Genomic DNA, 26,517 nt, shown 5'->3' with positions numbered 1-26,517 from the left:
CCCTTCCCCCCTTCTTCCCCTTCCTCCCTACCCGCTTTCCCTTTCCCTTTCTTTCAGAGAGGGAGAGGGGGTAGGGAATGGGATGGGGACAGAGGCAGAGGGAGAGAGAGAATCCCGTGCAGGCTCCACACCCAGCATGGAGCCCAATGTGGGGCTTGATCTCAGACCCTGAGATCATGACCTGGACTGAAATCAAGAGTCGGAGGCTTTAGCCAATTGACCCACCCAGGCACCCTCCTCTTAGTTCTTTCTTAACCAGAACTCAGTGAAGTTACTCCTGGAAGAACATCTATACATTTGTTTTTGGTTTTGTTCTTTTTTTTTTTTTTTTAAGATTTATTTATTTATTTGTTTATGATAGACATAGAGAGAGAGAGAGGCAGAGACACAGGAGGAGGGAGAAGCAGGCTCCATGCTGGGAGCCCGATGCGGGACTCCATCCCGGAACTCCAGGATTGCGCCCTGGGCCAAAGGCAGGTGCTAAACCGCTAAGCCACCCAGGGATCCCTTGGTTTTGTTCTATAACACACTCTAGATAATTTTTAGAAGAGAATTAAGGGAAAGAGAAAGATTTCAAATGAGTTGAGGCTACTCCTTAGGAGTGTGAATATTTTGCTGCTTGCTGGGCCCTGTGTTTCTTTGTTGTAGATTTCTATAGTACCTAGGCAGATTCCACTCTGATGAAGGACTTGATCGATTTTTATTGACGGTAGTGCATAGTTTATTTTTTGATAGAAGTATTTGTAAATGATGGAATTTTTTTTCTCTTAAGGTGAGCCTGACTCTAGAGTTCTAGCCCACATAGGAGATGATGATATGACGATAAGAATCAACACAGATGGAGCAGAATATAATATAGAGGTAAATCTATATGTAAATTTTTTTTTGGGTGGGAGCTGTTAAAACTGTTTCCCAGTTGTTTTAAGAAGACAAAAGTCTTTAATTGTACTTCTTTTTTCCTTGTGTTTAAAGTTTTTAACCGATGAAGTAGATGGTTCTTTATTAAAAGAAAAAGAAGATAATATTTTTTACACGTCTGAGAGACTGCCCTAAGATGCACTCTATTTCTAAGTGCCATAATTGAGAGAAAGTCATATGGGGGGTGGATAATGGGAACAGAAAACTTCCTTTCTCTCCTGATTCATTTTTTTATTCTTTCTCTAATAATCCTATTATAAGTGTAAATGTTTGCAAAGACAAAAGTCAAGTCTTCTCCTGTTACCCCCTACACTCTCAGGAAATGCAAAATTAATAAAAGGTGATAGTTTGAGAAGTTAAAAGAGGGAAACTCAGGCTCTGGCTACTTCTCCACTGAAGTACTAACAGCAGAAACCAAGACCAAACTAGCAGCCTTCCCGTTTTTTTTTTTTTTTTTTTGTTTTTTTTTGTTTAAGAGATTTTATTTCCGGTTAGCCAGTAGGCTATTAGTATTTGTTTTGGGGGCATTGAAGTTACATGTGATAGATTTTCAACTGCATGGGGGGAGTCATTGCCCCTAATCCCTGCATTGTGGGAGAGTCAACTATATTTAACAGCTTTATTGAGGTAAAATTCACATACTATACAGTTCACTCATTTATATCCATTATGAAGGATATAATTCATTGGCTTTTACTGTATCCCAGTTATGGAAGTCATCACCACCATCAATTTTAGAACATTTTCACCACCTGCAAAAGAAATACTGTACCCTCTAGCAGCCCACCACCCTTTGCTTCCAAATCCCCTGGCCCTAGGAAACCACTGATCCATGATCTCTTTAGATTTGCTTGGTCGTACATATAAATGGAATCACAGAATGTGATCTTTTATGACTGGCTTCTTTCTCTTAGTATATTTTTAAGTTTCATCCATGCTTTAGCCTGTGTCAGTACTTCATTTCTTTTTATTGCCAAATATTCTATTGTATGGATATGCCACATTGTGCTTATTTTATGGACATTTGGATTGTTTTCACTTCTTTGGCTATTACAAATAATGCTTCTGTGAACATTTGTGAGCAAGTTTCTGTGTGAGCATTTATTTTCAATTCTCTGGGGTTTATATCAGGAGTGGAATTTCTGGGTCATATGGTAACTCTATTTTTAACCTTTTGGGGAACTACCAGACTGTTTTCCAGACTGTGGCTGCATTCCACATTCTCACCATTTTACATTCCACAGTATATGAGACTTCTGACTTCTCCACATCTTCACCAATACTTCTTATGACCTGTTTTTGATTCCAGCCATCTTGGCAGATGTGAAGTCATGTCCTTGTGGTTTAGATTTTCATTTCTATGATGGATATGGAAGGAGATTTTATATATCCATATATATATATATATATATAAAATATGAGAGTGTGTGTGTGTACACACAGTATCTTTTTGTACTTTGCTCATAAGCTGCCTAGTTTGGATGAGACCAGCATCCTTATTGGAACTTTGTTTTTGATTTGACTAACCTTTCAAATGTGTTAGTTCTGATTTACGGTGACCTTGCAATAGGGAAAGTGAAGATATTTTAAAAACTGCTCTTCCTGAAAGGTATAATAAGTTTTAGGCACATTACTGCAAATTTTCTGTCTTCTCTCCTGTGTATAAAACCTTCATGGTAAAAAGATACTAAGGACACTGGAATGAGAACGGCGCAGGGACCAAAGGCTCATCTCCTGTTTGTTGCTATAGGTCATTACCTGGAGTGGGGTTGGCATGCTGTAGGTGCTACAGAAATGTTTTTGAATGAATGAAAAACGTTCTGCGTTTCCTTTTCTGGATCTTCTAAAAGGTTTCATAACTTGTACAAAATAATGCTTTCTTCAAATACAGATAAAAATCAAAGGGTGTGGGATCCCTGGGTGGCGCAGCGGTTTGGCGCCTGCCTTTGGCCCAGGGCGCGATCCTGGAGACCCGGGATCGAATCCCACGTCGGGCTCCCGGCGCATGGAGCCTGCTTCTCCCTCTGCCTATGTCTCTGCCTCTCTCTCTCTCTCTCTGTGACTATCATAAAAAAAAAAAAAAAAAAAAAAAAAAAATCAAAGGGTGAATAATCCATGTATTTATTTGCCAGCATAGAAGCTCTGAGAAAAGTTGAAATGATTTGTTTTTGTTAAAATGACTAGTCAGTTTACTTAAGCTGGAAATGAATGTTATCTAAAAACAAAGGATATTGTAAGAATTGATTGTTTGGGAATTCTTATATTTTGCGTCTCAATTATATGATTTCTGTTTTAGCCACTTTGGAGACTAATTAACGATACTAAAGACAAAAGAATGTTAGTTTATAAATCTGAAGATATCAAGAATGTTTCACGCCTACAGTCTCCAAAAGTATGTGGTTATATAAAGGCGGATAATGAAGAGTTGCTTCCAAAAGGGCTGGTAGACAGAGAGCCACCTGACGGTAAGACTTAAAAATATATTTCAAATAAGAAATTATTTCAAATATGCATTATGGCTGTCAGTTGATTAGTAAATGTAGTATTTGACTTGAAATTGATTAGTAAATGTAGTATTTGACTTGAAAATAGAGTTTTATTCAGAATTTTCTTTAATTCTTTTGCCTGTAAGAATTGAAAACACTCAAATAATGATAACAATAAAGGTTGGAAAAAAGTCTACAGAAAGGGGAAATTGAATAATCTGAGGGAATTTTTTTTTTTTTTTTTGTAAATAGTAAAGAAGGATTGACAATACATATAGTGTTTAAGTGGGTATGGAGAGGAGAGAAAGTGTTTTTATTTGGGGTATTTAGAAATAACAAAATACTGTTGAAAAATATTATCTTTAGATAAGCTTATGAGAAATTAGTTGGTACCAAGAGAGGTCTGTACTGTTTAGAAAGAGGTTATCAGTCTTGGGACAGCTCACTTTATTTTTATTTATTTATTAAATATTTTGTTAAAAGATTTTATATATATATTGGAGAGAGAGCACAAGTGGGGAGGAAGGGCAGAGAGGGACAAGCAGACACCTTGAAATATGGGGGTCGATCCCAGGACTCTGAGATCATGACCTGAGCCAAAGTAAGGCACTTAACTGACTAAGCCACCCAAGTTCCCCAAAGATTTTATTTTTTAAGTGATGTCCACACCCAACATCAGGCTTGAATTCACAACCCGGAGATCGAGAGTCGCGCACTCTACTGACTGAGCCAGGCAGGTTCCCCGTGACAGATCAGTTTAGGGTCATGGAAAAACCTAGCCATCATGAAGAATTACTCGACTGTCCTTGTTTTTGAAAACTTACAAAATATGGCTAACATTTTAGTATATAAATAATCAGTTGAGTATTTGATAAGGAGAAGGACCTATTACCATAAACTAATTTTTAGTGTCTGATTATCTTGGTGGTTTTACTCTTACTTTGGTTAATTGGTAAACTTCTGGTATATGTGCTGCTGAAGCGAGCACAATTTGTAAACTTCTAGAAGAAAATGACCAACAATAAGCTAGATGGTTGTCTTACCTTAAGTACTTTTTAAAAGTTTCGTTATTTTAAAAACTGAAGGAGGCCTTTTTCCTTGGTTTTGAATTCTATTTTAAAACCTCATATTACTTTTTACTTTTCTGTCTCCAAATTGTTTTTTGTGAAGATATCTTTAAGGGATACTAAGCTCAAATAATGTTTGTTTCAAAAATATGGTAGATTTAAAGTGTTACTATAAAAAAAACTCCTTGTTTTGATGAATTTTGATTTAATAGTGCATACAAATTCATATTAGAGTTTGTTCATCGGGTGAAGAGAAGAGCTGATCCTAACCCATTGAAGAACACCTGTAAATTGTTGGTGGTAGCAGATCATCGCTTTTACAGATACATGGGCAGAGGGGAAGAAAGTACAACTACAAATTACTTAGTAAGTATCTGATATTGGATCAGGTCACTAGACATAAAAATCGAGGTAGGTAGGGAAATTCCAATTAAGAGAAGACTGCTATGATGTGAAATGTAATGAAATGAGATGTTTCAGATGCCTTGTTATTTCCTAAAATAATGGGGAGCTCTCTTAGGTTCTTATATTACTCTGTAGAGATTCTAATTTCAAATTTTTTAAAACCCATTTTACCTTTGGACTAATGTTTTGCACATTAGAATTTTTATGCATATTAGGTTTAGGGAGAATTCATAGCATAGGCCTCCCTTCTTTATTCAGTTGAACTCTCAAAACATCACTGCTATAATGCTGTGACTCATGTGTGAATATATGCTCCAGAGTGGAGAAAAAAAGTATTTATATGAACCTCTGTGTGTTCTTTGCTTATATGTATATTTCACAGAAGATGATCCTTTTGGCTTATGTTGTATAAAATAGCTAATTGTTGGACTATAACTATGTGAAGTAGGTGGAACTTTCATGGTCATAACTAACTGTAGAGCAAAGATTCAAAAAGAAAGATTACAGAAGTACTGACTCTGAGTTTTTGAGCCTTTACTATTATAATTTGAAAAACCAAGGGAATCCTTTTTCATTGACATTTTTTGTTAGTATGATCTCATTCGTTGTGATAATTTGGCACTGACGAAATGTTTTTGTTGAAGGAATAAAAGAGAATGCAACTATTCATGAACCCAGAGTGTAGGCTCCAAAAGATGCCTTTCTCCTTGCCTTGCTTTTTCCGTTCTCTTGTTTTATTTGTCTCCCCTCCCCCTATTTCCCTCCCCTTCCAATGTCAAGTGAAAGAATTTATTATGAGGGTAGTAGGAGTAGTGTGTGAAGTCACTGCAATTCTTGTTCCTAAGTAAAAGATTCTTTCTTGAAAAAGTTACTTCTTAATGTGAGTTTTGTATTAAGGGGTCTTAATATACTTTTTTGTTTATTACACTACAAATATGAATATGATGATAGGTCTAGTCTTAAAAACTGCATTTCTTAGTTTTACACTTACTATAAGCAAACAACAGTTTTTAGATCTCTAATATGCTTCACAGTTGCTAGAACAAACCTCATCTAGCCAGTTGGTGAACAATAGAACAGTCTGTTGGAGGTAAAGATGGGCAATGAGCATTTGTTCTTCTGTAGTTGGAATCAACCCTTGTCCCTTCTCCCCCAGTATTCTCTGTCTACCTTACCTCCCTTCCCAAATCATAGGACAGAAGAGAGGGGAATGGTGGGAGTTTGCTCTTCTGTCCGTCTCTGCTGGACTTTGGGGCTGGACTTTGCCCAGTGAGGTTTGGGGATAGCTTGAGCAGCATCTGTCATTGCCCCTCACCTCTTTCTGGGGAAGACATTTCAGATTCTTGCCAAGAAATGGAGTGGAGATGGACTACTACTTTCTTAGAAGGCCATATTTTAGGTACATTGGTTGATCTTTAACTTTCATTTTTGTAGTTGAACTATTTTAGACCTTTAACTTTCATTTTTATAGTTGAACTATTTTAGAAGTTACTTATAGTTTGGTTCATATGCAATTGATAATCTAAAATTTGAGATGAACTGTACCACTTCTTGATTCTGGCATAACACTCTAAGTTTGAGGCTAGGAGTATTTGTTTTGTTAGTGTCACCAATATTACAGGATATTATCTTAGTGCTAGTTTTGTAATTGATGGAAACTCTTACAGTGGTATTTTCTCTAAACTGACCATTTTAATCCCTGAAAAATTTATATTCCGTTGCAGAGTGATAATTATACACATGTCTTCCTCACACTCTTTCCTTTGTAAACACAGATAGAGCTTATTGACCGGGTGGATGACATCTATCGGAACACTTCATGGGACAACGCTGGTTTCAAAGGTTATGGAATACAGATAGAGCAGGTATTTACCAATGGTTGTGGATGTGGCTTTTGTTACTCCGCAGAGTGATGTGATGCAAGTATTTGTAACTCATCTTCGACTCTAATCTTAAAATGTGGACATGCCAGTGAATTGTATAGCATTTTTGAATTAATTATTTACAGATGTGAAGTTTTTTTTCTTAGGCTTGTTGTAGGCAGAAAGCCGCCTTTTGCTGTGATCTTTTTCTGAATTTATGTTGGTTTTATACTCTTCATTGTTTTACTTTATTTGATTATGCTTTGTCTTTGGTTACAATGTTGGCACATATTGTTGAATCCTTAGAAAATTTACTCAAATATGGTGTACATTGGCAGGGCATCTGTACATATAGAACCAGTAGATCTCCCCCCCCCCCCAATTTTCTGGTTTCTTATAATCTGTTCATAGAGCACATTCAACAATGGATTATTGATGTCATCTTAATTATATCTCATAGTAAACACTGTTTGAAATTGATAAGACTAATTAAAAAGACTTCTAAAGTTGGGTATTGCTTTGGACAGACGTTTAATATGTAAATTATTATCTGTTGTTGTTTCCAGGCTCTTTCTATAAATTAACCATATTCTTATAGGTACTGAGGTATAGGATTTAGAGATTAAGAAACAAAACTTTTGAAATTTTACATCATACTATACTTTATAAATGTTAAACTTTTATAGTACTTGTATAAAACTAAGAGAATTATTTTTCCCTTTTCTATTCTTTTACTGTTTTGCATTTTCTTTTAAGTTGTTATTTGAATAGGTAATATATACACAAGGTACAAAAGCCAGTGAAAAGTAAGTCTCTTCAACCTCTGCCTATTGTCACACCAGCCCCTTTCCCCATGAGATGCCTCCGTGTCGCAAGTCTCATAAGTGCTGTCCCGGAGAGATTCTGTGCATGTATAGCATGTGTCTGTATATGTGTGTATTTGACACATGGTGGTGTGCTCTACTCTTTTGCACCTTGCTTTTTCCATTTGGCGAGTATGTTGGTGATTGTTCCATTATGGTACATAGAAAGCTGCCTCACTTGTCTAAAATAGCTGTATCATGTTCAAATTTTAGGGAACTAATAGATAAAACTCCCTTTGCCTTAAGAACTTGGGACCACTTGGAAAAATAGGTGCAGTAAAGGAGATTAAATATCAGCTTTATAATAATGATGATGGATGGATTGGAGGGTGTGGTTTACGTGTGCAGTCATAGTGGGCTTCCCACCTATTTCATCCTGGAATTGATCTTGACCACCCACCACCAAAGCTGCTGAGCCCTCCCCTGTGAGCTTCCCATGTGGTGGCAGAGCAGAGCAGAACAGACCAGAATACACCCTCTCCAGGCAGGCACATCCATAAGAGAGGCCAGAAATGGCTGACCTGAGATGGCTTTGTTCTTTTCCCTAAACACGCTCACTGGTCAATAACGTTTCGTCTCCTTGGAGTAAAGCCTTTATTCCTTTTTTATTAAAGCGGGATTAACGTGAATTTTTACTATATGTACAAGGAAGAGCTCCTGTTCTTTGTAATCTTTTTGTGGAGTGCAGTGACAGACATCTAATTCTTCTGGGTCTCTGAATCAGTGACTGTAGTTGGAGTAAATATTTTAAGCTTGTGGAACCCAAGTTCTCATTTTGTCAAACTAAATGTAGAGGAAATAAGAGTTGAGGATTACATTTGTAAATTGATAGATAAATAATTCATTGACATACATGTTTTCCATACCATGTGCTTCTCAGTTTGTTTTTAAATGGATATTAGAGCTGAAGAATTTTATGGAATTTTGGTTTTAAAACATTTTTTCTAGAATGGTAGATGATCTTATTTTGAATAGCTAAAAGTGTGGTTATTACTTTAGTCTTCTGCCTTTTTTCTTAAGTGTTCTAAGTATATTGTCTTTTTAAGTATAGATCCGCATTCTCAAGTCTCCACAAGAGGTGAAACCTGGTGAAAGGCACTATAACATGGCAAAAAGTTACCCAAATGAAGAAAAGGATGCTTGGGATGTGAAGATGTTGCTGGAGGTAGGTGGCAGAGTCCTGGATATGCTGTTAGCGCCCTTTGTGGTTTCTAGTACATGGGGCATGTCTGCATCTCAATTAAGGGGTATGATGACAAAGGTAATTGAGAACCAGGAGCAGCCCACCCCAGCTAATCCAGCAATGACCTTACCCCTGTAGCAGGGCAGACAGCAAGATAGGCCAAAAAGTTCTGAAAACGAAAAATGCTAGAAAGCGGTACTTCTTGACCTTAATATCTTTGAGAATCTGGTTGTTGAAGTATTGAGACTTAAGAAAACATATACCCAATATAGACACTTTTTGCACACCATTTTGTTCAGGTTTCTTTGAAACTTATCAGTAGATCTCCCAGGTCAATAATTGTCAAACAGTATGAAAATGTATTAGTAGAAATATAACTTGGAGATCTGAAAGTTTTCTATAGAATTTAAAAACCTCTGTGACTGTATTCTAGTAATAAATCTAAAGATAGCCTAAACATTCTATGCCATATAATTCTTGCCTCAACAGGGTAGGATTGATCCTTTTTGCTACAGATTTCAGTGTCTTGGGTTTGTGTATATGATTGCTTTGTTGTAAAATGACCTTCTGTGAGGTGATAGTGATCTTTTAATAAGTTAGTAAATGTATTGATTTCCTATGGCTGCTCCAACAAGTTACCACAAATTCAGCAGCTTATAACAATACTTATTTATCTAGTCATTTCCATGGGTTAGTCCATGCACAGTGTGGCTCATCAGTCTCACAAGGCAAAAATTAAGTTTTCAAAGCTTGAATGGAGTTAAGGATATTACCAATTCTTTATCCAGGTTGAGATCCAAAGAATGCTGAATGTGTAGAGTACTCTGTGTGGCTTAATCTCCTGTGATCCACTGCCACATTCAGAGGTTCAGACAGCACCGTTCACTTCTAAAGAGGCTTGGCTGAGGTACTAATCTGTTAGTAACAGAGCACCACAGACCCGGCAGCTTAAACAGCAGAAATTTATGTTTTATGGTTCCAGAGGCCGGAAAACCAAGGCAAACTTAAAAAAACAAAACAACAAAAAACCCCTGAGCACCTGGCTGGCTCAGTTGGAAGAGCATGAGACTCTTGATTTTAGGGTTGCAAGTTCGAGCCCAGTGTTGGGTGTAGAGATTACTAAAAATAAATGAACTTAGAAAAAAACAACCCAAGCATATACAAAGCCAATAAAATCCTTGAAATACTTTTGAGGGAATCTGGGTAGTAGGTGCTGACATCCCTTGGAAGGAGTATCCAAGCACGGAGACTTACAGATTTGGAATATCCCCAGGGCTGAGCTGCACAGCTCCACACCAGCCCTCTTGGGTTTGAACTGCTATAAAAAGCTCCCAAGTTCTTCCCTATCCTACCGCCTCCCTGACTTGACAGCACTCCACTTCCTACCTATATAGGTGGGTGAAAATGTAGGTGAGGAGGCTTGGTGCCGCACAGTTTGGTGGTTGCTGATGCAGAACTGCAGTCAGTCATAGGGTGTTTTTCTCCAGTGCGTGGTTGAAACTTCTGGTCTGATGTAATTGTTAATCTAATTAAGAATCCTTTTTTTTTTTTTTCTTAAAGCAATTTAGCTTTGATATAGCTGAAGAAGCATCTAAAGTCTGCCTAGCACATCTGTTTACGTATCAAGATTTTGATATGGGAACTCTTGGGTTAGCGTATGTTGGTTCTCCCAGAGCAAACAGTCATGGAGGTGTTTGCCCAAAGGGTGAGTTTTCCATTTGTTGTGTGGTTATGTGGGGATGGCAGGTTGATTAGATTATATGGTAATCCTGTATTAAATAAGTGATTTGTCACTGTTACCTTTGTCCTCTAGCTTATTATAGTCCAATTGGAAAGAAGAATATCTATTTGAATAGTGGTTTGACCAGCACAAAAAATTATGGTAAAACCATCCTTACAAAGGTATGTTCTCATGTTTTTTAAAAGGATAGATTTTGATTTTATTGTAGTAGAACCCCAGCTGTATATATTTATGTAGGAATCTTTTTAAAAAGTAATACAAAAAAAATAAAAATAAAAAATAATACATATTCTGTTTGTTTCTGCCTAAAAAAATACATGTGTTTGGTGGGGAATGGGAAAATAAAAAATATAAAGAAAAAGATAAAAGCTACCTGTGAGATTTCTTTTGTTGTTTTTCCTGAAGACACCACTTCCGGAGCCTTTCACCCTGTGGTTTTCTCTGCAGGCTACGTGGCTCCCAGTCCTGCAGTGTAGCTGTCATTTGAAGACCTCCCCAAACTCCCACATTTCCTGGACTTCTTGTTCTTCCTCTTTCTTGATTTAGACCATCCTTTTGGTGTAGTGTATCTTCTAGGAGCTTCCTAAGAAAAGCGTACATGAGAGGAAAATTGAGATTTTTACATATCTGAATATGTCTTTTGTGTTAATGTTAGAATCAATATGGAGTCATTCTGGTTTTTTTAAAGGTTTTATTTATTAATTAATGAGAGGCAGAGAGAGACAGAGACATAGGCAGAAGGAGAAGCAGGCTTCCTGCAGGGAGCCCGATGCGAGACTTGATTCCAGGACCCCAGGATCATGACCTGAGCTGAAGGCAGATGCTCAACCACTGAGCCACCCAGGCGTCCCAGTCCCTCTGATTTCTTTTTTTAAGATTTTATTTATTTATTCATGAGAGACACACAGAAAGAGGCAGAGACATAGGCAGAGAGAGAGAGAAGCAGGCTTCCCGCAGCCTGATATGGGACCCTGAGATCATACCCTGAGCCAAAGGGAGATGCTCAACCATTGAGCCACCCAGGCATTCCAGTCTTTCTGATTTCTTATCCTTTGTACGTGACCTGTTTTTTTCCTTTAGATTTTAGGATCTTATTTTTGCCCAGGTATATCCATTAGGAATGTGTTAGGCACATTCCAGCAAATCCATACAACTAAAAATCCAAATCTTATTCATAAATAAGAGGTGTATTTGCCTCAGTCAGCAAGGTCATGGATAGCATCCTGTGGGTAGCTGCAGCAGCATAGTGATGCTCTCAGGGAGCCAGGATCTTACAGTTTTCATTCAGCCCCTCTGAGCACAAGCCTTTGTCCTCATGCTTCTCATCTGCTCACAAGATGGTTCTCCTCTATGTTGCAGAAAGGGGGATAGAGCCCTGTCTGTCCCTTCTAAAAAAACTCAAAGTCCCACTCTCTGGCTTCTGTTTATGTCTTGCTGGACAGACTCAGTCATGTGACTGACCTGCCCTCAAGGAAATATGGGAAAATGGCTATTTTAGTAGAGTACATTGCCAACGTGAGCAGGATTAGGATTTTTTAAGGAAGAAGGGAGAATGGATATTGATAGGAAATACTGGCCTCTGCTACACTGGTAGTTTGGCTATGATGTTATAGGTGGTGTAGTTTTTTTTTTTTATCCCACTGTGCTGGGCCCTTCAGTCTAGACACTCCCAACTCCCGCAGTCCAACCACTATCCTCTTGTTGATCCCATTTATCAGGACCCCATTTAAGAAAAGCAGGGTGTGGCTGGCTAGAGCAGCTGATGGTTGGATATTAAGAAATAATGTTTTCTTTGCGTGATCCTTAAGGAAGCTGACCTGGTTACAACTCATGAATTGGGACACAATTTTGGAGCAGAACATGATCCGGATGGCCTAGCGGAATGTGCCCCAAATGAGGACCAGGGCGGAAAATACGTTATGTATCCCATAGCTGTGAGTGGAGATCACGAGAACAATAAGGTATGTATCTTTTGGAGCTTTTTTAGGTTAGGAAAGAAAGAGGCTATGTTTAATTATAACGAGAGCACAGAAAAGCATTCCATTCCAGGGATGGAACTGCAAATTATGGAGTACCGTCGAACTTGTTTTTTTTGTTTTAGAGTGAAATGTGGTCCATCAATCTGGTTAAGGCTATCATTTGTACTGTTACTAAGCCAATTGTGTTGATTTGAGCTATATGGAAAATTAGTGATAGCAATGGCTCGTGTTAGAGTTCTAGATGGCAGGGTCTGTGCAGGTTAAAAATTTCATGTCGTTCCTTATATAAGCTGTTATTCATTTTAACTCTACTTAATTTGCATGTTTCATAAACTTTAGCAACAAAATACATAATTTGCCAGATTATAAACTTCCCATGGGAAAGGCCCTCACTTATCTTGTTCACAGCTGTCTCCAGTGCCTAGCAGGGGTACCTAGCACATAGTCATTTGCTGAGTAAATAAATGAATAGTGTGCTAGTGGGGGTTTCTGAGAGTACGCTAGTCCCGTGGGATATCGTAGACGCCTGCAGAAACTTCAAGAGTGGCTACGATGGATTCGTAGAGTCTGAGCTGAAACTGTTCACAGGCATCTGGTTTGTGCATTTCACTTGAGGTTAAGCAGCACAAAGCCTCATGAAGAGAACATAGGTGTTGCCGAGTTAGAGAGGGCTGACCCTAACCAGGAAAGACTGTGAAGTATTTCTCCTGATTTCCTTTTTCAGGTGGGGCCATGGCTCTCTAAAGGCTGGCAAGGAGCTAGAGGAAAGGATTACTCTTGTGTTTCTCTGGCTTTGCTTTGGGAAGTTTCTCTCTTGTGTTTTTTGTCATATTTTTCCTTGGCTATTATGTATAAACATTCTCTTCCCCTCTTGCTTTGTACCTTAAGTTTTATTTTTCCTTTGCTTGATGACTTACACCTCAGGCGCTTTGCCTGCCTCACTTCTGTGTACTCTTCTGACTTGTCACATACCTGGTTGAATTTTCCTCTGCTTTTCAGAGTTGTCTCTGCATTTCTTTTCTTCTTCTTCTTTTTTTTTTTAATGAGTAATTTATTTTTAGAGAGATTGTGTGTATGAGAGCTGGGGTGAGGGGGCAGAGGAGGAGAGAGAATCTCAAGCAGACACCTACGGAATGCAGAGCCTGACACTGGGCTTGATCTCATGACCCCAAGATCACGACTTAAACCAAAACCAAGAGTCAGACGATGAACCGACTGAGCCACCTAGGCGCCCCTGTCTCTGCATTTCTAAGCACATACATTGTAGCTCAGTGCTATTCAGTAGAAGGTTTTGGGATGACGGAAACATTCTGTGTTAATACAGCAGCCACTAGTCACAGGTGGCCGTTGAGCACTCCAGATGTGGCCGGGGAGACCAAGTAACTGGATTTTAAGTTGTTTATTTTATTTATTTTTATTTTTTTTTTTATTTTTATTTATTTATTTATTTTTTTTTTATTTTTTTAAAGATTTATTTATTTATTCATTCAGAGAGAGCAGGAGAGAGGCAGAGACACAGGCAGAGGGAGAAGCAGGCTCCACGCAGGAAGCCCGACGCGGGACTCGATCCTGGGTCTCCAGGATCACACCCCGGGCTGCAGACGGCGCTAAACTGCTGCGCCACCGGGGCTGCCCTTAAGTTGTTTATTTTATTATTTTAAAACTCTGTTTAAATTCAATAGTGGTTGCCTGGGGCTGGAGCTGGGAATGGGAGTTAACTGTAAAAGAACATGAGGGACCTTATTGGGACAAGAACATGTCCACAGGCTGATTTACACTCATTGGAAATCACTGACTTGTGCACTTGAAATGGGTATGAATTTTGTGGTATGTAAAATATGCCTTAATAAAGCTATTAAATAAATAACAGCCACCACTAGCCAGTGTGGGAGCCGAGAGGAAGCAGTGAGCATGCAGAGGAGTTATGAAGCCATGAGTTGATCATTGTTGAAGCTGGTGAGGGGCATGTGGGTGTTCACAATACATTCTGTCCATTTTGCAGATGTGTGAACATTTCTATAGTAGTATGAAATATGTGGTGAGAGAAAAGAAACTAAAATAGTCACATTTGGCTCGTGGCTATAGGATTAGTGCACTATATAGTCATTTGCTTCTTTGTTAGGATGGTGTGAGTACTTTGGGGGAAACTGTCTTACTTTACAGACTCTTCCTCTAAAACTTTTTTTTTTCCTCTAAAACTTCTTTTTTTTTCCTCTAAAACTTCTTCTTTTTTTTTTAATTTTTATTTATTTATGATAGTCACACACAGAGAGAGAGGCAGAGACACAGGCAGAGGGAGAAGCAGGCTCCATGCACCGGAAGCCCGACGTGGGATTCGATCCCGGGTCTCCAGGATCGCGCCCTGGGCCAAAGGCAGGCGCTAAACCGCTGCGCCACCCAGGGATCCCTCCTCTAAAACTTCTAAGTGAGATTTCCCTGGGAGCTCTTCCATGGCCTGGTAATGACACCCTAAGGAGAACCGTGCCTGGCCAGAACCTTTTTTTTTTTTTTTCTTTTAAATTCAGGAAGTGCCAGTCTATCCACATTGGGCGTAGAGCTTACTTAAAAACAACAACAACAACAACAACAAAAAACACAACTCTTGGGGCACTTGGCTAGTTCTGTCAGTAGAGCATGTGAGTCTTGATCTCAGGGTCATGAGTGTGAAGCTTATTTAAATAAAAATGGAGGGACAAGGAAAGGAAGTACTAGTTTATCAAAAAAGAAAAATTTATCCATTTATTTATTTTGTCCCAAGCACATCATATTTAGTGTATTTTCTATTAGTTTGGTTTACCCAAGTATCAATCTTCTTATAAAAACACACTGAGCATCTTCTAATTGACATTTTTTTTAAAGATTTATTTATTCATTCAGAGAGAGAGGCAGAGACAGGCAGAGGGAGAAGCAGGCTCCATGCAAGGAGCCGGACATGGGACTCGATCCTGGGTCTCAGGATCACACCTTGGGCTGCAGACGGTGCTGAACCACTGCGCCACTGGGGCTGCCCCTAATCTACATTTTAAAGGAATTCTTTAATTAAAATGTTTGTGAGTAGATTTTAAAGCACCTTGGTTTCCTTGACCTCGAAAGATAGGGCCTGGCACCTCCCACAGATACGCTGCTGAGAAGTGACTTGCCTTGGGCCTTGCTGTCATCAGATGGCACAAGGTGGGTGAGTTCGTAGGAGGGTTTGTTAGCAGAAGAGGAGAGAGTGTGGGAAGGGTGCAAAGAGAAGACCTGACTGAGGTTTTCAGGGAACGTGGAGACCACAGTCCCGTTAGCCTTGCCCAGGAGCCCTACTCAGGGTATGGCTCTGGTAAGTTAGTGAGAGGATTCTTAACTGCTTCCGTGTGAATTCTGATTCCTTAGTGTCTGATCTCCCATGAGTTAACTGCTAAAATTGAGTTTATGAATCTGCAGTGCTCGTGAATAAACCCAGCAGATTCTAATTGCCGGAGGCCTAGACTGAAATAACCAGACCCCTTAAATCTCTTTACTATAGGGCAGCCCCGGTGGCACAGCGATTTAGCGCCGCCTGCAGCCTGGGGTGTGATCCTGGGGACCCGGGATGGAGTCCTGAATCAGGCTTCCTGTATGGAGCCTGCTTCTCCCTCTGCCTGTGTCTTTGCCTCTGTGTGTGTGTGTGTGTGTGTGTGTGTGTCTCTCTATGAATAATAAATAAATAAATAAATAAATAATAAATAAATCTCTTTACTATAGAATTAATGGGAAGGTACTTAAAAAAAAAAAAAAAAAGCCAGTTAGTATGTCTGTTTAGGGTGTCTGGATATCTTTCCAAAAGTAATCCTTTCGGTATCTGATTCACAGACCTATGGAGGGTCTTATGCCTCTGCTCCTCAGAGGCTCTTTTCGGGGGGCAAAAGTGAAGCGATTTTAGCAAATGTGCATCATTTGTGGACACCCTGCCCTAGGAGCTAACTACGCAAGGGACCCCTGGGTGGTTCAGTGTTTGAGAGTCTGCCTTAGGCTCAGGTCATGATCCCGGGGTCCTGGGATTGAGTCCCGCATTGGGCTCCCCCGCAGGCAGCTGCCTCCTCCCTCTGCCTGTCTCTCTGCCTCTCTCTCTCTCTGTGTCTCTCATGAATAAATAGATAAAATTAAAAAAAAAAAAAAAACTAGATAAGTTTTTCAAGTTTCTTACTCCCTTTCTGGCTAATTTCAGATGGGTTTGGAAAATGGACTCCGTTTCAGAGCTCCTGGTAAAAATCCCCAAATTTAGAAGACCATTTCCTTGATTCTATATTGCAGGTGGGGGAGCAAGGGTAGAGGCTTCTTTTGGGACATTGATCAACTGTAGAAATCTCAAAGAAACTTAAAATCATGGAGACCCATGTGAATGTTTAGGTAACAATTCATATTTTTATCTAATAGGCTGTATGTAATATACGTCTTACTGTGTTCATCTATTTAGAAGCATTTATTTATTTATTTTATATTATTTTTTATTTAGAAGCTTTATACATGGGTCATTCGTACACATAGCCAGGGAAAAGAGGAGGTAAATCAGAGATAGACTGTGTTTTGCATCCCTGAGTCGTTATGTCCAGGAAGATGATGCTGTATGCTTGATTCTTACTGTCACTGCATTGGTACAGAGTGTCATGCCTGGGGACAGGACAGCATGGAGTCTGGTGGAGCCAGACTGGGTCCTCTCGATGGGATGGACTGGGATGTATGGTCTCAGTGTTTGTATAGCTTGCCTGTGGAGAATTTTAGGCTCTTAACCAAATTCACACCAGTTTTTGAGTACCCTCCTGAGGGAGATAACTTGATTCTGTATAGTTGGCATTTTGAGGTGACAGTGATGGAATTTGGCATTCCTTCACGGTAGCTCAGATTGTGGCTGTTACAGTAAGAGTTTGTCTCTAGGTAAGAAACATAAACACTCCATGGGAATGAATTTTTATTGTTATTTGGTTCCTTTGTGCCCTTTTTTTCTTTTAAGATGTTTTCAAACTGCAGTAAACAGTCCATCTATAAGACCATCGAAAGTAAGTCCCAGGAGTGTTTTCAAGAGCGAAGCAACAAAGTGTGTGGGAACTCCAGGGTGGATGAAGGAGAGGAGTGCGATCCTGGCATCATGTACCTGAACAATGACACGTGCTGTAGTAGCGACTGTATGCTGAGGGCAGGTGTGCAGTGCAGGTGAGTACCTGAGCATCAGGTGAAGGGTGTGTGCACATGTGCGAGTGCATGTTTATCTCTTTTTGTCCTTTACAGCAAGAAAAATGCTTTCTGGAACACAGTGTGACTTTATGTTACAAAGTATTTCATCTTACATACTTTTTGATTCAGGATCCCACAGCTCAGAGAGTCTTTTCTAAGGAAACACAGAGGTGATTTAATGAGGATGTTGCTGGCTGCATTCTTTTGTAGTAACAAGATATTAGACACAGATGACAGTCCTGAGATCTAAATTATTGTGTTTCTGTGCAAAAAAATAGTGTTGGAGAGTACTATTTAGTGGCATAACTAAATGCAGACGAAGTAGTACAAATTAGGAGGTGCCTGTGTTTTCATTTTTCTGACCAGTGCCTGGCTCAGCATAGAAGGGAAAAGTTGGGTTAATGATGGGTAGCAGGTGTGACCATGTAGCATGCTCACTTGTCATGAATATGATGGGGACCAGGACTCTGGCTGCCTGTTTCCTCACTGTTGATGGCCTTGCAGCCCTTGTCTCCCCCCCCCCCCCCCCCGCATCCCTTAAAAAAAAATTACTGTATTAAGTTAATGAAAACCAGGGACATAAAGATGTTTTAAGGATGAGTTCCCCCCCCACCTTGGATTTCTGTGTACTTACTCTGCATCACGGCTGCCGCAGTAGGAAGGACAGAGCATCTGTAGGTGGGCTGGTGCCCAGGAAGGCTGAGTGTGCAGGACAGGTGGCCAGGAGGCCTTCTCTGCCATCCTCAGGGCCCCGTGATATGACTGTAGTGTTTGCTGTGGAGCTGACATTTAACTCAAACCATCCTTGTCTGCTTTACCTTTGCAGTGACAGGAACAGTCCTTGCTGTAAAAACTGTCAGTTCGAGACCGCCCAGAAGAAGTGCCAAGAGGCTATTAATGCTACTTGCAAAGGCGTGTCTTATTGCACAGGTGAGTGCCCCTGGTGCTGCTTCTCTTGGGCTACTTTGCTCAGGTGAGTATGTGTGTGTTGGAGACAACACTGTATTTTGTTCACATGAAAATCACCTTCATAATCATACTCCTTAGTTTGAGATACACCTACCATTGGTGCCAGGCCCATTCTACTTGCTTGCTTATTTCTTGCTTTTCGTCCACTTAGTTGTTCTTATAGGCAGCACTATAATGTGTTTAATATTTGCCTCGGAATGTGTATTTCCTTGAAAGATAATATAGTGTTATTTTATGTATGTATGTTTTTTTTATTTAATTTTTTTTCTTTTAGATTTTATTTATTTATTAGAGACAGAGAGAGAGAGAGAGAGAGAGAGGGAGAAAGGGAGAAAGGGAGATACAGGCAGGGGGAGAAGCAGGCTCCATGCAGGGAGCCTGATGTGGGACTTGATCCTGGGTCTCCAGGATCATGCCCTAGGCTGAAGGTGGCGCTAAACCGCGGAGCCACCTGGGCTGCCTATATATATGTGTTTTTAACATGCTAGGATAATACTCTACTTTAGATCTCTTTTTAAACTCAATGCAGTATTTTTATGAATTCTCCCTATTGTGCCACCTTTGTCTGTATCCATGTCTGTACATAGTTCGTTGTTTGGGGTACCTGCTGAGTTTACTTGTGTTATTTACTGTCTTTTACTATCTGTTCACTGAGTGTTGGCTTGGATTGCCTACATCTTCTGGCTACTGCAGGTAGGACTAGGACAGTCCATCTCCCATGCCTCTGTCAGGTGTTGTAAGAGTTCCTGGGTGTACATGGAGGAGTAGAATTGCTGGTCTTAATTGTTTTGCCAATCTGAAGAGTGTAAAGGTATCTCCTTTACAAATCTCCTTTTTGAACATCTCCTTATATATGTTAGCCATTCAGATTTTTCCTTTTGTGAAGAGGCAGTTCATATGTTTGGCCCTTATTTATTTGTTTGTTTATATTTTATTTATTTAATTTTATTTTATATTTTATTTAATTTTTATTATTATTATTATTATTATTGTTATTATTATTATTATTTTAAAGTGGTCTCCATGCCCAACATGGGGCTTGAATTCATGACTGAGATGAAGAACTGCATGCTCTGGGGTGCCTGAGTGGTCCAACTCTTGGTTTGGCTCAGGTCGTGATCTCAGGGTTGTGGGATCAAGCCCCACCTTGGGCTCAGCAGGGAGTCTGAGATTATCTCCCTCTCTCTCTGCTGCTACCCCCGATCGTGCACGTGCTCGCTCTCTCTCTCTCTTTTTTCTATTAAATAAATCTTAAAAAAAAAAGTCACATGCTCTAATGACTGAGCCAGCTGGGTGCCGCCATTTGGTCCATTTTTAAAAATTGGGTTTCATGTCTTTTTGCTGTTGCTGAGTTGGAGGAATTCTTGTATGATATTTGATTTGTTTATTTATTTTTTAAAAGATTTTTAGTTTATTTATTCATGAGAGACACAGAGAGAGGCAGAGACACAGGTAGAGGGAGAAGCAGGCTCCCTGTGGGGAGCCCGATGTGGGACTTGATCCCAGGACCCTGGGATCATGACCTGAGCCAAAGGCAGATGCTCAACCAGTGAGCCACACGGGCATCCCTACTCTGGCTTTTAAATGTGCATTTTACAAGATACTGCTCATGCCTCTTACATTCTGAGATATATCAGCAGCATGACCACAGTTTGCAACGTGTCAGGAGCCGGAATGTCTCAATCAGGTTTTCACACAAACATTTTCTAGCTGTGCTCAATGTTTCAGGCTTTATTACAATAATAAAGCAGAGTCAGAAAAATGTTCTTTTTTAAATAAGCATAAGCAGTTTGAAAGAATTTATTCGTTCTTACGAATAGCGTTTTCTTCCCTTGATATTTTATATGAAGTAACAGCTAGCAGAATCTAAAACTCATTGTAAGGACTCGGCGTTCATGATCAAGAGCATAAACACCACCTGGGATCTCATTTGAAGTGAACATTGTTGGTCCCCCTACGCTGGGTGGGGCCTGGGACACCAACAGCTCTGAGGACAGGCCCAGGATTGTGCCACTCGTTTGTTCTACTGGCTGGGTCTGATGCTGTGATACTAGTCTTTTGAGAACAGGTGTTCAGCAGATAGCCATGGGGCATTTTGTATGTGTCTGCGCAGGGCAGCAGCACACCAAAAATGCGGTGGCAGTGCAGTCTCCTCCTTCACTGGCTTGCTGCCCTTTTCCCACACCCTGCTTCCAGCAACAGCAAGTGTGTTATGTGCCCGTCCTGTTGCCACTGAATGCCCAGTGCTGTGAAGGGTTTTGTAAGACCAGAGGCAGATGTGCAGCATCTGTGTTAGTGTGTGGTATATACAGGGTACTTCGTGAAGGGCTGCTTTTGTTTGAGGCAGGGCAGATTCCTTAAATTCGGTGTCACTGCTCCACTGACTGAAGTCTGAGTTCTTTCGGGACTCCGTGGACCGGTCCTATTTGTCAGGTGAAAGGTCAGACCTCCAGCTCTGGTCACCATCCGCTATTCTCATGCAATAGTTCTCTGTGATCGTGTTCCAGAATGAGCCCCTCATTCCATCCTCTCACTTCATGTTAAGAATGCTGCTCATGTTCCAGAATGAGCCCCTCATTCCATCCTCTCACTTCAAGTTAACATCCTTCCTTCTGTGGCTTTTGTTTTGGCTGGAAGAATCACTGATTCACTGAAATATTTGCAGCGTATTTATGGCGTGTGATACGGATTGGATATAAGTTGATTAATAGGTTTGATCTTTGCTCTTGTGGAGCTCACCAGTCTGTGACAGGGGAACCAAAAACACATCATTACTCAGATGTAAATGGAGGGGCGCCTGGGTGGCTCAGTCGGGTTGAGTGCCTGACTCTTGATCTTAGCTCAGGTCTTGATTGCAGGGTTATGAGTTTGAACCCAGCTCTGGGTTCCCCACTGCGCATGGAGCTTTCTTTAAAAAAAAAAAAGGTGGGCAGCCCCGGTGGCTCAGCAGTTTGGTGCCTCCTTCAGCCCAGGGTGTGATCCTGGAGACCCAGGATCGAGTCCCAGGTCAGGCTCTCTGCATGGAGCCTGCTTCTCCCTCTGCCTGTGTCTCTGCCCCTCTCTCTCTGTCTCTCATGAATAAATAAATAAAATCTTCAAAAAAAAAAAAAAAGATGTAAATTGCAAAATGTGTGCTTGAAGGAGAGAACTGTAGCTATAGCAATGGAGCACAATGGGGTGAAAGGGCCTCTAGAGGCCTGGGTGGGGGCCTGAAGGGGTCTGGGGGAGACTATTGAGCCAGATTTAAAGGATGAGAAAAAGCCAACCACCCTGCATGGTGGAAACGAGAGCGTTCCAGGTAGACCGAAGAGAGTATGTTATGGTTCTGAGGGCAGAGCCCTTAGGTGAAGAAATTGGAGGCCGGCTGAGGTGAGGGCTTGGAAGTGGCCACTGGGGAGGCCGCAGGGGCCCGGCTGGCTGCTGCCCTGAGCCTTCCTGCAGAGCTTGGATTTCAGTCCAAGTAACTGCTGTAATGTTTGTTGTGTAGCGTGTACGTATTACATATGTATATATTCTGTCATATGAAGTTATGTTTCACAATAAAAAGGTAGAAGCAAAATGTTAAATAGTCGCTGAGGGGTTGTTTGGGAGCACAGGGACCCGCACTGCCCCGAGCTAGGTACCTGGCCCGGCCCGTGCAGTGCCGACTGTGGGAATCAGAGGCCTGCCCGGTAGGATTGGTGGCCATGTGACTCGTTGTGACCTGTGTGCTTCTTGTGTGCTTCCAGGTAACAGCAGTGAGTGCCCGCCTCCTGGAAATGCTGCAGATGACACCGTGTGCTTGGATCTCGGCAAGTGTAAAGATGGGAAGTGTGTTCCTTTCTGTGAGAGGGAGCAGCACCTGGAGTCCTGTGCATGTAATGGTGAGCACATGTCCGTGCTGCGTCCGTGCAGGAGGGAAGATGATCTTTGTTCACAGTCTCCTCCCTTTGAGGGTCCAGCAGGGGCCACTGCTGGCTGGACAGTGGCAAGAACCCGGGCAGGGGAAGCGTGGTCTGTGAGAACTCTGTGGATTCAGATCCTGGCTTGTCTGTGAAATGTCGTGGTGGTCTTCCTTCTTGCTGCATTTTCAGACCATGTGGCAGCATTAGGGGCGGGATAGGAGGGGATCTTGTTGCCATGAGTGGGTCGATGGGGGTCTGTCCTCACCACCCCGCCTACCCCCCCAACGTCTTAGACACCGTGAGTATAGCAGGAGCTGTCTGTAGCCTCCTGGCAGTGAGTTCTGACGCTCCCTCAGGACGTAAGCCAGAGAGCAGATTCCAGGATCTGACCCTGTGTGTCAGGGTATCTGCTGTTGTCACCAGGGCTGAGCCTGCTGCCCTCTGCTCCCTGCCAGATGTCTGGGGCAGGGGCCTTGCTTAGTGATGGTTGGTGACAACATGCTGGCCTCTCAGACACTTGTCCTTAGGTTTCCTCCTTCTGTTTTTGGAACTCCTGAGTCTGAGAAGGGGCCGCAGGGACCGACCGGGCTCCAAGCTTCCCACCCCACCTCACCTCAAGAGAGTTCTTTTGCTTTCAAAACAACCCAGAAGTCCAGAACCACTAGGTTGGGGACTCACCGTGTGTACAGTGGGGTACACCGGGGGGAACAAGTAAACATGGAAGGAAACACAGTAGGTTCCAAATAAGCAGTTTCCCGAGTGAGTGGCAGGAGGCTTGGGATGCCCTGGAGAGACATGTGCAAATGCTTAGGAAATACTGGATCAATGAGTGAATGATGAAAAGGTTTTTCTTTTCCCACAAAAATGGTTTTGCTTGTTTTGTGTTGTAGTTGATTTCAGTTTCTCCCAAGTAGATGTAAATCTGGACTTCCTCTGGGTCGCGTGCTGTCCCGAGTTACTGTTTGGGCATTTCTGCTGGTGGTCCATGTGCCATGAGGGTTATGTGGTGCCTGGTTGTGTCCATGACCCCATGCGGTCGGCGGTTGGCCTCGAGGTGGGGCGTCTTCGTGTGGCTGCCGTGCTCCGGTCGCACGGTGGTGCCCTCAGATCTGCCCCGGGCTGTTCTGTCGCAGGCCGCGTTGGCTCTCCTTGGAGCCTTGCTTCCCCAAGGGTGTGTTTGAAATAGAAGCCAAGGGTTGAAATCAGTGTAAGAAGAAAGGATGAAGGGAAACATTTAGTATCATAAGTAGAATAATTTGGCTTTTAATCTGTTAAAGGAAACTCTTTGGTGTAAATTGGTTTTACCTTGTGGCCTGAGGACCCAGGAGCATGAACTCAGAAGTTAGTCTTGGGGTGAATGAGGAATAGTTTGCCATTGAAATGAAAAACAAACGCATTTCCGCATTTCCTTCCCAGTTGGGAGCTTGGATCGGAGCTTGGGAGCGGGGTGGGAGGAGAGAGGGAAGGAGGAGCGCCATGTGCGGAGCAGAACTCCAGCCTTCCACGCCGTTCCTGGTTCTGTTTCAGAGACGGACAACTCCTGCAAGGTGTGCTGCCGGGACCCCTCGGGCCGGTGTGTGCCTTACGTGGATGCTGAACAAAAGAACTTATTCCTGAGGAAAGGAAAGCCCTGTACGGTGGGCTTTTGTGACATGAATGTGAGTATCTACTTAGGTAGAGCTCTTTCCGTAACAGCCAGACGGGCAGCTTTTGTATCGTAAAGACTTATTTGCTGATGGCAGGAGTGTTGCCAGGCCTCCTTAACCCACTGTTTGCTCACGTGTGCCCGGCTGTCTGGGTGAGGGTGTGGGTGTGACCCCGGAGGGCTGGGACAATGGAGCACTCCCTCCAGAGCACGGGACCCTAAGTCCCAGGACTTGGTGGGACCATGGGGGCCCCTTTGTGATAAAGGTGCATTTTAGGCAGTCAGCATTAATTACTTGGTTTCCTAGACTAATTGTAAAATTGATTAAGATGGCAAAATTGCAGGTTTCGATTTTGAAATCAGTGCTGATATAACAAAGACCCAGAGGTGGCTCGATACACCTTTGTCAGACCCTCTTGTTCTCTACTGAAACACATTTTGTTCCCGCAGAATCATGGAGGAGGTTTTAAAGGGGTTCGGCGGGCTTCTCTGGCTGTGGTTAGGCGGCTCCTGTTCCTGTTGTGTGTGTGATCAGTAGAGCCCTTGCTAGAGTGCCCCATCTTAAACAAAATTGGTTTTCTCAAGTTTCATTTCCTAGTGATTCTAAATTCACTTATAAAAATGGACTAATTGTGTAGGTGGCAATGACAAGTGTATCCTGCTTTCTTAGGTCCTGCGTCAAAAAATGGGTCCTCTGCATGTTTGGTTTAGTGTAGCTTTTCTCGTGTCCATTATTTTTATGCAGCGATGTTGCTTCTAAATGCAGCACTTGTAGGGGCAATACCGTATGTTTTCTGTTCATAGGGCAAATGTGAGAAACGAGTACAGGATGTCATCGAGCGATTCTGGGATTTCATTGACCAGCTGAGCATCAATACTTTTGGTAGGTGATTTCCCCGGGTGGCTGATTGCTTAGACCTGAGCCGATTTCAGTGATGACATGAGAAAAGTGCTTTCAGATTAATATGCTCTAGTACTGCAACAGCAGATGGAAATATTCCCAGCTTTTGTGGAAACAACTTTGTCAGCGAAGATAAAATAGATTCCCAGCTCTCCCCCTGTGTGGTGTGGATGCACAGATTTTCAGACAAGGAAAGTCAATCCTTTGTCAAAATATTGGCTTCTTTCTTTAAAAAATGAACACCTGACACCATAAGCATGGCTCAGTCCCATAAGTTGTAAATCTGACTCCTGTTTGATGTAAGCGTCATTTATTTAAAAGTGGGCCTCAGATTTTGCAGAAACAACGATGTCTTTCTGTCTTGCGGGGTTTATAATTTAAAGTCCCAAAAATAATGCCCCAATAGCAACAACTTTATGTCGTGTTTTGAGTAGTAGCTTCCTGTGTGGCCGGTCCCTGACCCCACCCCTCCAGGGACCGTGTTGAGCATTGTGACGTGATGTGTTCTTGTCAATAAGTAGGTCAGGGCTCTGTGTGGAATGGCACTTGTGGGCTGGGGTGTGGGCTGAGGGGGGCGGTGGTCCGATGTGGCGTGGGTGACACGGTGCTAGGTGCTGCGTCAGTAGCGTTGCCTGGCCGGCAGTGTGGCATCTGACACCATGATAGTATACCAAGAGCATTTAATTTTGAGTCTCTAAAGTACTTGATCAAAATATTTGCTGTTTGGAATTGTTCACAGGGAAGTTTTTAGCAGACAACATCGTAGGTTCTGTCCTGGTTTTCTCCTTGATATTCTGGATCCCTTTCAGCATTCTTGTCCATTGCGTGGTAAGTCACCAACTTGTAGGTAATGAGACATTTTATTAGCAGTTTGAGCAATTCTGGGTGCCTGGGTGGTTCAGTCTGTTAAGCATTTGCCTTCGGCTCAGGTCATGATTCATGATCTCAGGGTCCTGGGTTTGGGTCTTGCATAGGGCTCCCTGCTCTGCAGGAAGCATGCTTTTCCCCCTGAACACCTCCCTCCCCCCATGAATAAATATGTAAAGTCTTAAAAAATTTTTTTCCCAACCTTACTACTTTTGAAAAAGATAAAATTTGTTCTTAGCAAGACCTGACCTGATGTTTCCAATGACATTTTGCGGGGGTTATTCCCTAGGAAAGCTTATTTTGTGAAAAGTTTAGCTTTTTTTGCTAATTGTTTTTTAAAAGAAATTATGCTTTTTGTATGTGGATATTTGTTCTCATATATAATTTGAGGAATGTTCTACTTCTGAGCCTAGGAGACTGCTTCACTGGATGTCTAGGACCTCTGTCTGAATGAAGCTTTGAAATGACCATTTTAGGCTTTGTTATGATGGAACAAATATCAAAGCTCAGCATTTCAAAGACGGCACCCCCACCTTATAGATTCCTGACCTTGTCAT

At 41.7% G+C, this 26,517-nt stretch overlaps 1 protein-coding gene across 6 annotated transcripts in view; it reads left to right on the top strand.

Annotated features, from left to right (window-relative positions):
- ADAM17 (ADAM metallopeptidase domain 17) overlaps nt 1-26,517 on the top strand; it is a 49,609-nt gene that overhangs the window by 19,579 nt on the left and 3,513 nt on the right. For 4 of the 6 annotated variants that reach the window (XM_025454693.3, XM_035700658.2, XM_025454694.3 and 1 more), the window contains 14 exons: nt 773-861; nt 3,215-3,383; nt 4,704-4,837; nt 6,652-6,741; nt 8,653-8,766; nt 10,345-10,489; nt 10,598-10,686; nt 12,334-12,486; nt 17,474-17,673; nt 18,521-18,624; nt 22,392-22,526; nt 24,075-24,205; nt 24,997-25,075; nt 25,833-25,921. In XM_025454693.3, the coding sequence (XP_025310478.1) occupies nt 773-861; nt 3,215-3,383; nt 4,704-4,837; nt 6,652-6,741; nt 8,653-8,766; nt 10,345-10,489; nt 10,598-10,686; nt 12,334-12,486; nt 17,474-17,673; nt 18,521-18,624; nt 22,392-22,526; nt 24,075-24,205; nt 24,997-25,075; nt 25,833-25,921 (1,721 nt within the window). Of the gene's footprint in view, nt 1-772; nt 862-3,214; nt 3,384-4,683; nt 4,838-6,651; nt 6,742-8,647; nt 8,767-10,344; nt 10,490-10,597; nt 10,687-12,333; nt 12,487-17,473; nt 17,674-18,520; nt 18,625-22,391; nt 22,527-24,074; nt 24,206-24,996; nt 25,076-25,832; nt 25,922-26,517 lie in introns of those variants that run through there. The other 2 variants (XM_035700661.2, XM_035700662.2) reach the window with 2 other exon arrangements.

The sequence above is a fragment of the Canis lupus genome, chromosome 17 (genome assembly GCF_003254725.2).
Source record: "Canis lupus dingo isolate Sandy chromosome 17, ASM325472v2, whole genome shotgun sequence".
In the NCBI taxonomy this organism is placed as follows: Eukaryota; Metazoa; Chordata; class Mammalia; order Carnivora; family Canidae; genus Canis; species Canis lupus.
The sequence above is the reverse complement of the archived record's forward strand: the minus strand, read 5'-3'. Positions and strand labels throughout refer to the sequence as shown.